This window comes from Rhinolophus ferrumequinum, chromosome 9 (genome assembly GCF_004115265.2).
Source record: "Rhinolophus ferrumequinum isolate MPI-CBG mRhiFer1 chromosome 9, mRhiFer1_v1.p, whole genome shotgun sequence".
Classification (NCBI taxonomy): Eukaryota; Metazoa; Chordata; class Mammalia; order Chiroptera; family Rhinolophidae; genus Rhinolophus; species Rhinolophus ferrumequinum.
The window spans coordinates 17,279,160-17,293,175 of NC_046292.1; the positions used below are offsets into that span (position 1 = coordinate 17,279,160).

Below are 14,016 nucleotides of genomic sequence, written 5' to 3' on the forward strand. Positions count from 1 at the left end.
AATGCTCAGAGAAGTGAAAACAAATTGCCACCTAAATTTAAAAAGGGAATAATTAATCGTTAGAGGTATTAAATGTTAAATTGCCTTTAAACACTAAAGCTGAAATATTTATGAAACTCCCCGTTTCAGATTTCTCTTAATTTGGAATGTTCTAATTAGGTATTTAGCAATTTAGTCAACACGCAGGGAATATTATACCAATCTTTCTCTCTGGACTTTTAATAAATGAAACGCTTGCTGAGATAATAGGATTGGTTTTTTTTAAGTATCTTTTAGATACATACTGAAATATTTATAGATGAAATTATACATCTAGTATTTGCTTCAAATAACATGGGAGTCATGGAGGGGCAAGTGGGTAGAAATAAAGATGAAGCAATATTGGCCATGAGATGATTATTGAAGATGGGTATTGGGTATATGGGACTCATTGTATTATTCTGTCTTCTATGTTTGGAATTTCCCATAATAAAAAAATTTTAATGTTGTGGAATGGAAGCATGTATGTGTATCTGTACACACACACACACGAATATTTTTTAAATGATAAGCAGAGGGGTTAGTAGGGATTTTATTCCACAAGATATCTGCTTTTTAAAAAGGGCACAAACAGTACATGGCCAATACTCATGAGAGGTCAGTTCTGCAACTTCCTGAACGTGGTCCCGAAGGGCCGGCACCGCCCTCCAGTAGCCACTGCCGCCGCCTCATCACTGTCCTTAGTTTCAGAGTCTACAACCCCAAATGACTCCCGAGCCCAGCTCTAGATTTTGTCAAATTTATAACATTATTCAAAGCAACAATGACTGCATTTATGACTGCTGCCAGCAATCGTAAGTCCAAAATGCTTAAAGATTAAACAATCGCATTTAAAATACATAGAAAAATAATATTAGAATTCATACAAAGTAGATTATTACAAAACAAGTACACTACAAGAAATACATCTTATATCCAAGCACAAACATTTGGAAATATACATGAAGTATACGTTTAAGAAAAAACGTTTATTTTTAAATGCTGAGTGGGAAGGCATAGACTGAATTCTGGTTTACTGGTGTAACTTTGAAGAGAACTTCAATATGCTAGCAGAAATTTTCACTCCATTCTCAAGCTTCTAAACACAGTTCCTGAAAGAGATTAGACAGCTGTTCCTCTTTCCAAATTCTGCTTAATTTCAGCTGTGTATTTCCCATAGAACCTTTCTGCTTTCTTGTTGAATTTGGCGTTCCTTTCATTAATGTAGTCGATATCGGCATCATCATTGTAAGGTCGTCTCCGACTGTATTTGTCTCGTTTTTCAATTCTGGGAGAAGAAAACAATTCATAAAATTCAAAATTTATCTTCTTTTTTGATCTTAATAAAACACAGCCAAATGGTTAATAGAATCAGTACACTTAGAATAGCACACTTGTGTGAAGGTCATCAAGACCAAGTCAGAACTGCTCAGTAATATTACAACCTAGGCAAGAACCATGAAATTCAGTAAATATACAAACTCATCTTCAGAATGCTTCTAAAAAAGCAATGATAACATTACTAGAAACTGGACATATTAACATTAAGTATGACTTAAAAGATGATGATAGCAATAATTATATTAATAACCACAGCTGATAAGAAAGGAGTGCACAGTCTTAACAGAAATTATTCTTAATACTTCACATGTATTAACTCCTAAAATATAAATTCATTCTGCTCTGCCTAATATTCACACCTATCAGTATGAACAAACACAAATAGGAGAGGGGTCCAAGATGGTGGATTGGGTAAGTGCTATGCCTACTGCATCCCAGGATCACACCAAAATTACAAATAAATCACAGAACAATCAACCTCAAGAGTCATCTCAAGACTAGCAGGACAGAACCCCTATAACTAAGGATATAAAGCAGAGGCCACATCAAGACTGGTAGGAGTTGGGGGAGACACGAAGTGGGCTGACCCCAAGCCCATGGATGGTGGCTGAACACCAGGAGGGACACCTTGGTGGCAGAGGTCACCCCTGAGGAGGGAGGGGTCCCAGCCCCACGTCGGGCTCCCCAGTCCAGGGAACTGTGCCAGGAAGAGGAGTTCCCATGGCATCTGGCAGTGAAAATCAGCGAGGACTCTGTCTGCCCATCCCAGTGGGGCAGCAGAGGGCGGCTGGAAACCCCGAAGCCCTCTCGTAGAGCCCGCACACGGACTCCCTCATTTGCCAGCATTCACCTGGTCTCTGGTGGAGGGGGGGCAGCCCAGGAGGCCCAGGGACGTGTGGGGAAGGGCTGAGTTGTATGGCTTCGGGATAAGAGCTGGAGGGACAGAAGCCATTGTTCCTATGTGGAGCCTGACACACGTGTGGCCTACAGGAGAGTGACATCATTTCAGGGTTAGGCCAAAGACCAAGGCTGGGACCACATTGGTCTGGTGGAATCCATGTGTGTGCACCGCCTTGGTGACGTCCTGGGTCCCCACTCCCCACACAGTTTGTGCTACATTGCCTGGGACACTCTTGACCGCTGAGCTGCTGGCCCCACCCCACAGGCTGTGGAAGCCTTTTTGCAATGGTGGACAACTGACAGCAGCCCAGGAAACGTTAGCTGGTGGGCAGGAACCCAAGACCTGTGCCGCAGTGTTTCTTGGGTGGCTCTCGGGAACCTGCGGGCCTGAGATGGGTGGTGGCTTGCTGTGGTTTTCTTGGGGCGTTTTTGCAGGGTGGTCGCAGGCTGAGCACCGGTACAGGAGCCAAGACTGTACTGACTTTGTAGAAACCACCAACTACCCCCTTTAGCTTCCTGGAACTCTGCCCCACCCACCTAGAGGTACATTGCCAGGGGCACTCTGGGCACCCGGGTGGCGGGTCCTGCCCCACAAGCCACAGAGGACTTTTGCAGCAGCAGACAGCCCACGATGGCCCAGGGAGATTCTGGTAGTGGACAGTGACCCAAAACCTGAGCCGCAGCCACACTTTGGTAGCTCTCGGGGTTTTACAAGCCTGGTGGCTGGCTGCAGCGTTCTAAGGGCATTTCGCAAAGTGGTCACAGGCCAGGCACTGCCCCAAGGAGAGTGGTGGCTGGCTGCGGTGTTCTCAGGGCACTGAGTGAAGTAGTCACAGGCCAGGCACTGACATAAGAACTAAATGTGCATTAACTTTGTAAAAAACCACAAGCCACATCTCGTGACTCCCTGGCACTCTGCCCCCTCCAGCTAGTACTGCATCACTCTCAGCACCAGGTCAACCAGCCCAGCCCACGCACCTAAGGAGGTTCTTTCACCCCTTAACCTTACAGGCAGCTGGCACGTGGCAATAGGCCTAGGGGGCCCTGGACTTTTTTCTAAGCTGCTTCAGGCCCACTACTGGTGGCAGCCGGCCTTGGTTCACAGTGAGGCCACCCTCACATGCCTCCAGATCCAGCACAGGCAGCAGACAATCACATAGTTTTGTGGCTCCTACCAGGTAGCTACAGGCAGGTAATAGGCAAGGCTGAAACTGGCCTGCATTGGAGCCCCTCCCGAGAGACACCAGAAACGACACATCCAGAGGCCACACTAGAACACTACCTGGTTAGCCTCACAAGTGGCACACCCAAAGAGGGGTCTTAACAGGCACAAGAGCCTGCAGGGGCGAATCCTCCTCTGAGGGGTCAGCCCCCACACAGCAGCTCATACACTGTGGGTGTAGCCAACCCTCACAGTCAGTCAGCCTGGGAGTCAATCCCACCCACTGACAAGCCAAAAGCAATCAAGGCACAACTCCAACAGGAAAACACACACAACACACTCAAGGGACACTGCTGGAACACATGCACAGGCGATGAGGGAGACTGTGCCATTGGACCACACAGGACACAGACTATATAAGACCATTCAGCAAAGACTGAGGGACACAGGAGATCTACCTAATACATAAAAGCAAACACATAGAGGCAGTCAGAATAAGGAAACAAAGAAACCACAAGAAATAGAACTAAATGAAATGGAGGCAACCAACTTAGCAGAGACAGGATTTAAAACACTGATTGTAAGAGTGATCAACTAACTTAGAATTTCAACAAAAAGATAGCAAGCATAAAGGAGGACACAGAAAATCATAAAAAAGAACCAGTCAGAAATAAAGAACACAATAACTGAAATGAAGATTACACTAGAAGGAATCAACAGCAGATTTGATGAAGCAGAGAATCAAATCAGTGATTTAGAAGGTAGCAGAAAACATCCAATCGAAACAAAAAGGAATTTAAAAAAATGAAGACAATTTAAGGGACCTGTGGGACAACATCAAGTGTAACAACGTTCACATCACAGGGGTACCAGAAGAAGAAAGGGAGCAAGGGATCAAGAACCTATTTGAAGAAACAATGACTGAAAACTTCCCTAACATGGAGAAGGATATAGACATACAAACCCAGGAAGCACAGAGACCCAAACAAGATGCACCCAAACGGGCCCACACCAAGACACATCAAAATTAAAACGGCAAAGGTTAAAGACAAAGAGAGAATCCTAAATGCAGCAAGAGAAAGACAACTAGTTACTTACAAGGGAGCTCCCTTAAGACTATCAGCTGATTTCTCAACAGAAACTTTGCAGGCCAGAAGGGAATGGCAGGAAATATTCAAAGTAATGAAAAACAAGGTCCTAAAACCATGCCTATTCTACCCATAAAGGCTATAATTTAAAATTGAAGGAGAGATAAAGAGCTTCCCAGACAAGAAAAAGCTAAAGGAATTCATTACCATCAACCAGTATGACAAGAAATGTTAAAAGTACTTCTTTAAGCAGAAAAAAGGAGAAAACAAACAAAAATCAAAAATACAAATAATAAAGGCAATAACTATGTTCCTATCAATAAACACTTTAAACGTAAATGGATTAAATGCTCCAATTGAAAGACAAGAATAGCTGAGTGGATAAGAAAACAAGATCCATGCATATGCTGTCTACAAGAGACCCACCTCAGATCAAAAGACATTCAAAGGGATGGAACAAGGTATTTCACACAAATGGAAATGAGTAAAAAGCTGGGGTAGTAATACTTATATTGGACAAAATAGTCTTTAAAATGAAGACTATGATAAGAGACAAAGAAGGACATTACATAATGATAAAGGTATCAATCCAACAAGAGGACATCACCCTAGTAAACATTTATGCACCTAACATAGGAGCACCTAAGTATATAAAGCAAATATCGACTGACATAAAGGTAGAGATTAACAGTAACACGATCATAATAAAGGACTTTAACACCCCACTGACATCAATGGACAGATCTTCCAGACAGAAAATCAACAGGGAAACAGCGGCCTTAAATGGCACACTAGACCAGATGAATTTCATTGATATTTTTAGAGTATTTTCACCCCAAAGCAGAAGAATATACATTCTTTTCAAGTGCACATGAAACATTTTCCAAGACAGACCATATGTTAGCTCACAGAACAAGTCTCAATAAATTTAAGAAGACTGAAATCATGTTAAGCTTCTTCTGTGACAAATGATTAAACTAGAAATCAATTATAAGAAAACTGAAAAAGACATATACACGTAGAAACTAAATAACATACAACTAAATAATGAATAGGTCAATAATGAGATCAAGGAAGAAATCAAAAGATACCTTGGAGACAAATGAAAATGAAAACACAACGACCCAAAATCTATGGGACAGGGCAAAAGCAGTCTTAAGAGGGAAATTCATAACAATGCAGGCCTACCTAAAGAAACAAGAAACACCTCAAATCAACAGTCTATCTTTACACCTAAGGGAACTTGAAAAAGAACACAAACAAAGCCCAAAGTGAGTACAAGGAAGGAAATAATAAAGATTAGAGTGAAAATAAGCAAAATAGAGTCTAAAAAACCAATACAAAAGATCAATGAAACCAAGAGCTAGTTTTTAAAAAAGATTAACAAAACTGACAAACCTTTAACCAGACTTACCAAGAAAAAGAGAGAACCCAAATAAACAAAATCAGAAATGAAAGAGAAGTGACAACCAACACCACAGAAATACAAAAAATTTTAACAAAATACTACGAGCAACTATAAGCCAACAAAATGGACAATATATAAGAAATGGATAAATTCCTATAAGTATACAATCTTCCAAGGCTGAATCAAGAAGAAACAGAAAATCTGAACAGACCGATTACTACCAATGAAATTGAATCAGTAATCAACAAGCTCCCAACAAACAAAAGTCCTGGACCTGACGGCTTCACCAAAACATTCAAAAAAGAATTAACTCCTATTCTCCTCAAACTATTCAAAACAATCCAAGAGAAGGGAAGGCTCCCAAGCTCATTTTACAAGGCCACCATTACTCTGATTCCAAAACCAGGCAAAGACATTACAAAAAAAAGAAAACTATATACAAATATCCCTAATGAACATAGATGCAAAAATCCTCAACAAAATATCAGCAAATACATTAAAAAAGATCATACACCACAATCAAGTGAAATTTACTCCTGGTATGCAAGTTTGGTTCAATATCCGCAAATCAATTATTGTGACACACCACATAAACAAAAAGAAAAATAAAAATCATATGGTCATATCAATAGATGCAGAAAAAGCATCTGACAAAATCCAGCACCCATATGTGATAAAAACTCTCAGTAAAGTTGGATAGAGGGAACATATCTCAACATAATAAGGCCATATCTGACAAACCCACAGCTAATATCAGACTCAATGGGGAAAAGCTAAAAGCATTCCCCTTAAGATCAGGAACAAGAAAAGGATGCCCACTTTCACCACTTTTATTCAACATAGTAGTGGAAGTTCTAGTCACAGCAATCAGAAAAGGGAAAAAAAAAAGAAAAAAAGGCATCCAAATGGGAAAGGAAGAAGTATTAGGTTGGTGAAAAAGTAACTGCGATTTAAAAGGTTAAAAATAATTGCAAAAACCACCATTACTTTCTCACCAACCTAATAAAATTGTCATTATTTGTAGATGACATGACACTATATATAGAGAACCCCAAAGATTCCACCAAAAAACTATTAAAACTGATAAATGAATTTAGTAAAATTAATATTCAGAAATCAGTTGCATTTTTATAGACCAATAACAAACTATCAGAAAGAGAAATTAAGAAAATAATTCCATTTACAATTGCATCAAAAAAAAGTAAAATACTTAGGAATAAATTTAACCAAGGAAATAAAAGACCTGTACTCAGAAAATTATAAGACAATGAAGAAAGAAATTAAAGAAGACACAAATAAGTGGAAACATATACCATGCTCATGGATAGAACAATATAGTTAAAATGCCCATACTATCCAAAGCAATATGTAGATTCTGTGCAATCCCTATCAAAATACCAATGGCATTTTTCACAGAACTAGAACAAATCATCCTAAAATTTATATGGAACTATAAAAGACCCTGAATAGCCACGGCAATCCTAAGAAACAAGAACAAAGCTGGAGGTATCACGCTACCTGATATCAAATTATCCTACAAGGCCATAGTAATCAAAACAGCATGGTATTGGCATAAGAACAGACACATAGACCAATGGAACAGAATAGAGCCCAGAAATAAATCCATGCCTATATGGTAATTTAATCTATCACAAAGGAAGCAAGAATTAAAAACAGTCTATTTAATAAATGGTGCTGGGAAAACTGGTCAGATATATGTAAAAAAATAAAACTGGATCACCTTCTTATGCCATATACAAGAATAAACTCAAAATGGATTAAAAACTTAAATGTAACACCTGAAACCATAAAATTCCTAGAGCAAAATATAGTTAAGTAAACTCTCAGTTACTACCTTAGTAACATTTTTACTGATATGTCTCCTCAAGCAAGGGACACAAAAGAAAAAATAAACAAATGGAACTATATCAAACTAAAAAGTTTTTTCACAGCAAAGGAAACCATCAACAAAACAAAAAGACATCCTACTGAATGGGAGAAGATATTTGCCAACAACACATCTGATAAGGGATTAATATCCAAAATTGATTTTTAAAAAAATTCGTATTACACCAAAAAACACAGAATCCAATTTTTAAAAATGGGCAGAGAACCTGAATAGACATTTCTCCAAAGAGGACATACAGATGGCCAATAGACATATAAAAGATGCTCAACATCACTAATCATCATAGAAATCCAAATAAAAACCACAATGAGATACCCACCTCACTCCTGTCAGAATGTCTATCATCAATAAATCAACAAACAACAAGTGCTGGCAAGGATGTGGAGAAAAGGGAACCCTCGTGGACTGTTGGTGGGATTGCAAACTGGTGTAACCACTATGGAAAACAGTATGGAGGTTCCTCAAAAAATTAAAAATAGAACTACCTTATGACCCAGCAATTCCACTCCTGGGTATTTATCCAAAGAAATCCAAAACACTAATTTGAAAAAATATATGCATCCCTATGTTTACTGCAGCGCTATTAATAGCCAAGGCAAACAACTGAAATGCCCATCAGTAGATGATTGGATGAAGAAATTGTAGCACATTTATACAATGGAGTATTACTCTGCCATAAAAAAGAATGAAATCTTACCATTTGCAACAACATGGATGGACCTAGAGGATATTATGCTCAGTGAAATAAGTCAGACTGAGAAAGACAAATAACGTATGATCTCACTTATATGTGGAATCTAAAAACAGAATAAACAAATACACAAAACAGAAACAGACTCATAGATAGAGAACAAACTGACAGCTGCTTGATGGGGGGACTTGGGGGTGGCTGAGAAACGCGAAGGGGTAAGGAAGTACAAATTGGGAGTCACGGGGATGTGAAATAGAGTATGGGGAATATAATCAATAATGTTGTAAAGACTATGTAGAGTGTCAGATAAATACGGGATTTATAGGGAAGGGGGGATCACTTCAGATTATACAAATGCCTAACCACTGGGCTGTACACCTGAAACTAATACAAAGTAATACTGAATGTCAACTATAATTAAATATATATGCATATATGTTTAAAGTACAGCATAGGGAATATAGTCAACAGTACTGTAATAGCTATGTATGATGTCAGATGAATAGTAGACCTGGAAGGGTTTTCACTTTGCAAGGGGTATAAATAACTAATCATTATGTTGTTTTGTACACCTGAAACTAATTAAAAAAAGAAAACCAGGGCCGGCCCAGTGGCTCAGGCGGTTAGAGCTCCATGCTCCTAACTCTGAAGGCTGCAGGTTCGATTCCCACATGGGCCAGTGGGCTCTCAACCACAAGGTTGCTGGTTCAACTCCTCGAATCCCGCAAGGGATGGTGGGCAGCGCCCCCTGCAACTAAGATTGAACACAGCACCTTGAGCTGAGCTGCCACTGAGCTCCCAGATGGCTCAGTTGGTTGCAGCGCGGGCTCTCAACCACAGGGTTGCCAGTTCGATTCCTCAACTCCCAGAAGGGATGGTGGGCTGCGCCCCCTGCAACTAGCAACGGCAACTGGACCTGGAGTTGAGCTGCGCCCTCCACAACTAAGACTGAAAGGACAACAACTTGAAGCTGAACTGCACCCTCCACAACTAAGATTGAAAGGACAACAACTTGACTTGGAAAAAAAAGTCCTGGAAGTACACACTGTTCCCCAATAAAAATCCTATTCCCCTCCCCAATAAAAATCTTTTAAAAAAAGAAAAAAGAAAAAAAAAAGAAAACCAAATATAACAGAGGTACATTTACTATTAATAGAACATTCTTACTTCTTCAAATCAAATAGCAGAGTGATTGTTAAATAAAAGTTCTTAAAGAATAATTTTCTTCAGACCTTTCCCTGCTTTAATTATTTGTATTAACAATTCAATTTCATCAAGATTTTGCTTCTCCATTCCAAATCATATGGATTCAACTCATCCTTGCAGTCTATTTCCAAAACGACTATAGATGCTAAGTCAGAAATTAGCAACTATACTACTTGTGTATTCAATTCATTCTAAGCTCATTACGTCCATTTTGCCTTTAAGCATTTAAAATTTCAAGCTGCTCTACTGAGTACTTACTGTTTTTCCAGATCTGTGACCATCCTATCAATTTCCTGTGTGGAAGGCACATGTGTTCCATGAAGAAGACTGTTGGATGTTGGGAAAAACTCTTCTCCGCTGAAAAGACAGCAAAATGGACTTATAGTAACATTGTGGAGCTGTAAGTGCTCCACATTTTCAAATTTCAAACTAAACAACCATTCACGATGAGATAAAATATATACATATATTTGCTGTGGGATTGTACCTTATCTTTTTTCTTAAAGAAAGAAAATATAGCATTGGAAGGGACCTATGAAATCACCTAACACCTTCATTCTACAAGTGAAAGAGCCAAGGGCCAGAGATCAAAGGACTTCCTCCTAGGTCTCTTTCCACTAAACCAGGGTCAGCAAACTCTACCACTTGTTTCTGCAGTTTTATTGGGACACAGCCACACCCATTTGCTTATGTATCCTCTAAGGCTGCCTTCACATCAGAACAGCACAGTTAAGTAGTTGTGACAGCCTAAAATATTTACTGTCTGGTCCTTCACAGAGAAAGTTCACCCATCCAGCCCTAAAGCATCCTGCCTCCTACAGTATCTGAGTAACTGTGATGATCTGGTGTTAAACACTCAACACCCAGTCTTAGAATGCCCAGCTAGAAAGACAACCAGGTGGTTAGCTTAACTGCTGTGGAGTGAGCAATAAATAGTGTTGTCAAGACCAGACATCTTTCTTAAGACAATTGTTGATAACCCATGCCTAAGCATTCAAGTATGTACTTACGTATGTGTGTGCATACGTATATACACCCACACAGTCATCTATGTCACCTCAGCATGAGAGAAGAAAAACGTGGCATTAATCCTGTCCACTTACTGCTTTTCTCTCAGTCTCCCATACGTTTCCATGTCAGGTTTGATCTGTTTGGTCAACCGATGATACTGGCGTAACTGGGCAGCAGCATAATCTAAAAATAAAATGAGAACCAGAGGTAATATATTTCGTTTGGTCATTACTATTCAGAAAAAAAACAAAATTATTATTAGTACTATCTGCAAAAGACATCAACCTAAGCATAGCCTCTATTCTGAAGATGCTGCTGATACAAGCTTTAGTATTACCACAAAGAACAAAAAATCCAACTGAGTGAAGCACAGCCTTTACTTCTGCCCCATGAGATATATATTTATATTTTTCTTGGGTTTATACTCCTTAGATAATATTCCATCAAGAGGCATATCCTGGGGCCGGCCCGGTAGCTCAGGCGGTTAGAGCTCCATGCTCCTAACTCCAAAGGCTGCTGGTTCGATTCCCACATGGGCCAGTGGGCTCTCAACCACAAGGCTGCCAGTTCAATTCCTCCAGTCCCACAAGGGATGGTGGGCAGCGCCCCCTGCAACTAAGATTGAACACAGCACCTTGAGCTGAGCTGCCACTGAGCTCCCAGATGGCTCAGTTGGTTGGAGCACGTCCTCTCAACCACAAGGTTGCCGGTTCGACTCCCGCAAGGGATGGTGGGGGTGCCCCCTGCAACTAGCAACGGCAACTGGACCTGGAGTTGAGCTGCGCCCTCCACAACTAAGACTGAAAGGACAACTTGAAGCTGAATGGCACCCTCCACAACTAAGATTGAAAGGACAACAACTTGACTTGGGGAAAAAAAAGTCCTGGAAGTACACACTGTTCCCCAATAAAGTCCTGTTCCCCTTCCCCAATAAAATCTTTAAAAAAAAAAAAAAAAGAAAAAAGAGGCATATCCTTTCATAAACCAGATACACTAAAGGCAGTGCTTATCTAACAGGCCCAGTCAATAAAGTAAAAGCCAATTTTACCTGAAAATCCCAGATCAGGGTTTTTCCTCTTCTTTTTCCTCTCCCATCTTTCTGCATCTTCTGCACTGATCTCTAGCAACTTCACTTTCTCATAATCTTCCCCTCTTGCTGCACATTCCTAAAAACAAAAAACAAAAAAAAAAAAAAGGAAAAAAGCTGAAACCTGCAATTACATTAGAAGCAATTATTTGATCTTTATTAAATGAAGAAAGGCTGAATAAAGACATCAAACAATACTTGTAAAATAATGATTACCGGAAGGAAATTCAGGAATCTTCTATGGTATATATGGAGCAAGCACAGTGATTTAAAAAATAATATTATTCAATGTTTAGGAGGTGTCAGACCCTGCTTTAAGTGTTTTACATGCATTGACTCATTTAACTCATAATTAACTCAATTATTATTGTAGTCCCCATTTTACAAATGAGAAAACAGAGACTTACCCAAAGTGTTACAGCTAGTAAAAAGCTGAGCCAGGATGTGAACTCTGGCAGTCTAGCTCCAGAGGAAGTGTTCTACTGTCTCAATACAACAGAAAGATTGAGTAACCCACTTATAAAGATAGCAGAAGTTCCAAACCTTTTTCTTTTCTTCTTCTTGTAGTTCCCATTCCAAACGAGCTTTTCTGGCTTCCCAATTTGCAGGTAACTTAAGTCTTTTATCTTCTTCCACAACTTCCTGGTGATTTAATTTACGAGCTTCATTCTAAAACCATAACACAAAAGGTTCATCAGCTGAAACATGAAAATCAATCGAAACAAATCTTGTCTTCTTTGAGGGTCAGGTAAGGGGACCCCATTGTATCCTAAAAGCAACAGAGAGCCATCGAAGTATTTTAAGCAAGGGAACCACCTAATTAGGTCTGCATTTGTACATAGTCAAGAAAAACGTGTTGAGCTGCACTGGTTTGCTGCTCCAGAGGCTTGGGGGTTAACGTCAGCTTTGCCTCTGATTAGCTCTGTGGTCCCTTTGAGTAGATTCCTCAAAGTTGGATAGGGCAATTTCACAAAGTGGGGAAGGACTACTACAGTGGCACTTAAGACTTTAGATGGCATGAGAAAATATTAAATCACATGATGAGAAAGATAGTGTACTTTCAGTTCTCCTAATCCTGATTAATTCAAGGGAAAAGCTTCAATTTGCCTGAGGCTTTTCCTCGTTGCTTCACAAACGCGCACCGGCATGTCCAGGTGAGAGGTCTCAGGTGGCCTCGGGGAGTACTCACCCGCTTTAGGTGCAGCTCCCGGAATTTGCGCAGTCTCTGCTCGCGCTTCTGGGCAGCCAGCTCCTCCGCCGCCGCGAGGGGCTGCTCCTCCTCCGCGCTGTCCACCGGAACCTGCGGCAAGGAGGATCGGATGTAGACAGAGCCGGCTCGGCTTCTCCCGGAACTGTCCAGGCCGATCCCCCGCCAACAGGCCGGGCCGGGCCCTCACCGCCGACCCGGACCCCAGAGTGTCTGCGCCTCCCTGGCCCGGCACCGAAGTATCTCCTCCACCTCCCGCCCCCGCCGTCCCTCAGAACCCTCTCCCAGAAAAAACTCTGCGTAGAGCCGGTAGCACTTACCTCCTCGGCGAGAGTCGCAGCCGCCATCATCTTTCTTTCTCTTCTCACTTCCGGCAACAACACACACCACTTCCGTCGGCCTTCAGTCCGCCAGGCCGATAGATACTAATTACCTACCATAAGACCCGCCCCTTCCTGGCCGCCTCAGGATCTTGGGACCAATCCCGGCTCCTTTAGCAGTGAGCTGTTTTCGATTGGACAGGGCCTTAGCGCAGCCGCAGAGAGCCGCAGAGGCAAGGGTTCGGAGAGGCGAGGCGAGGTGGGGAGAAAAGAGCAGAGTAGTACTAGCTCGGTAGGGGACAGCTAGGAAGGAATCACAACTGCGTGCTGCTCCCTTGAGCGGGAAGTGCTTTCTATTCATCCCTTATCCTCTGTGTCACCTACTCCGAGATGAGTCTCCCGTCTACCATGTCTCACATAGGCCCTTAGCACTGTCATGTGGCACCATTTTAATTTTCTCAGTAGCGTTAAGATACTTGTTTGTTCATGTTGTTTCCCTCATAAACATTGTAAACTGCAGGAGAGCAGACACATCCCATCTTTTTTACTCTTCCGTGCCTAGCAGAGATACTGCCAGAATGAGCAAGTGAAGATAAGTCAGTAAGGTGCTGGATACAAGAATATATGAAAATAACCACCCACACTGTCTTTGACTACTGATCACCTGA

General features: G+C 41.1%; 1 protein-coding gene across 1 annotated transcript; it reads right to left on the reverse strand.

The window, feature by feature from the left end:
- Positions 1-764: 764 nt before the first annotated feature.
- On the reverse strand, positions 765-13,470 carry SYF2 (SYF2 pre-mRNA splicing factor). Its single transcript, XM_033113319.1, has 7 exons — positions 13,349-13,470; positions 13,011-13,121; positions 12,365-12,490; positions 11,783-11,900; positions 10,827-10,917; positions 9,982-10,080; positions 765-1,306 (listed from the first exon to the last, which is right to left on the reverse strand). The coding sequence occupies exons 1-7, from the start codon at positions 13,376-13,378 to the stop codon at positions 1,141-1,143; spliced, it is 741 nt and encodes a 246-aa protein (XP_032969210.1). The 5' UTR covers positions 13,379-13,470; the 3' UTR covers positions 765-1,140.
- Between the last annotated feature and the right edge of the window lie 546 nt (positions 13,471-14,016).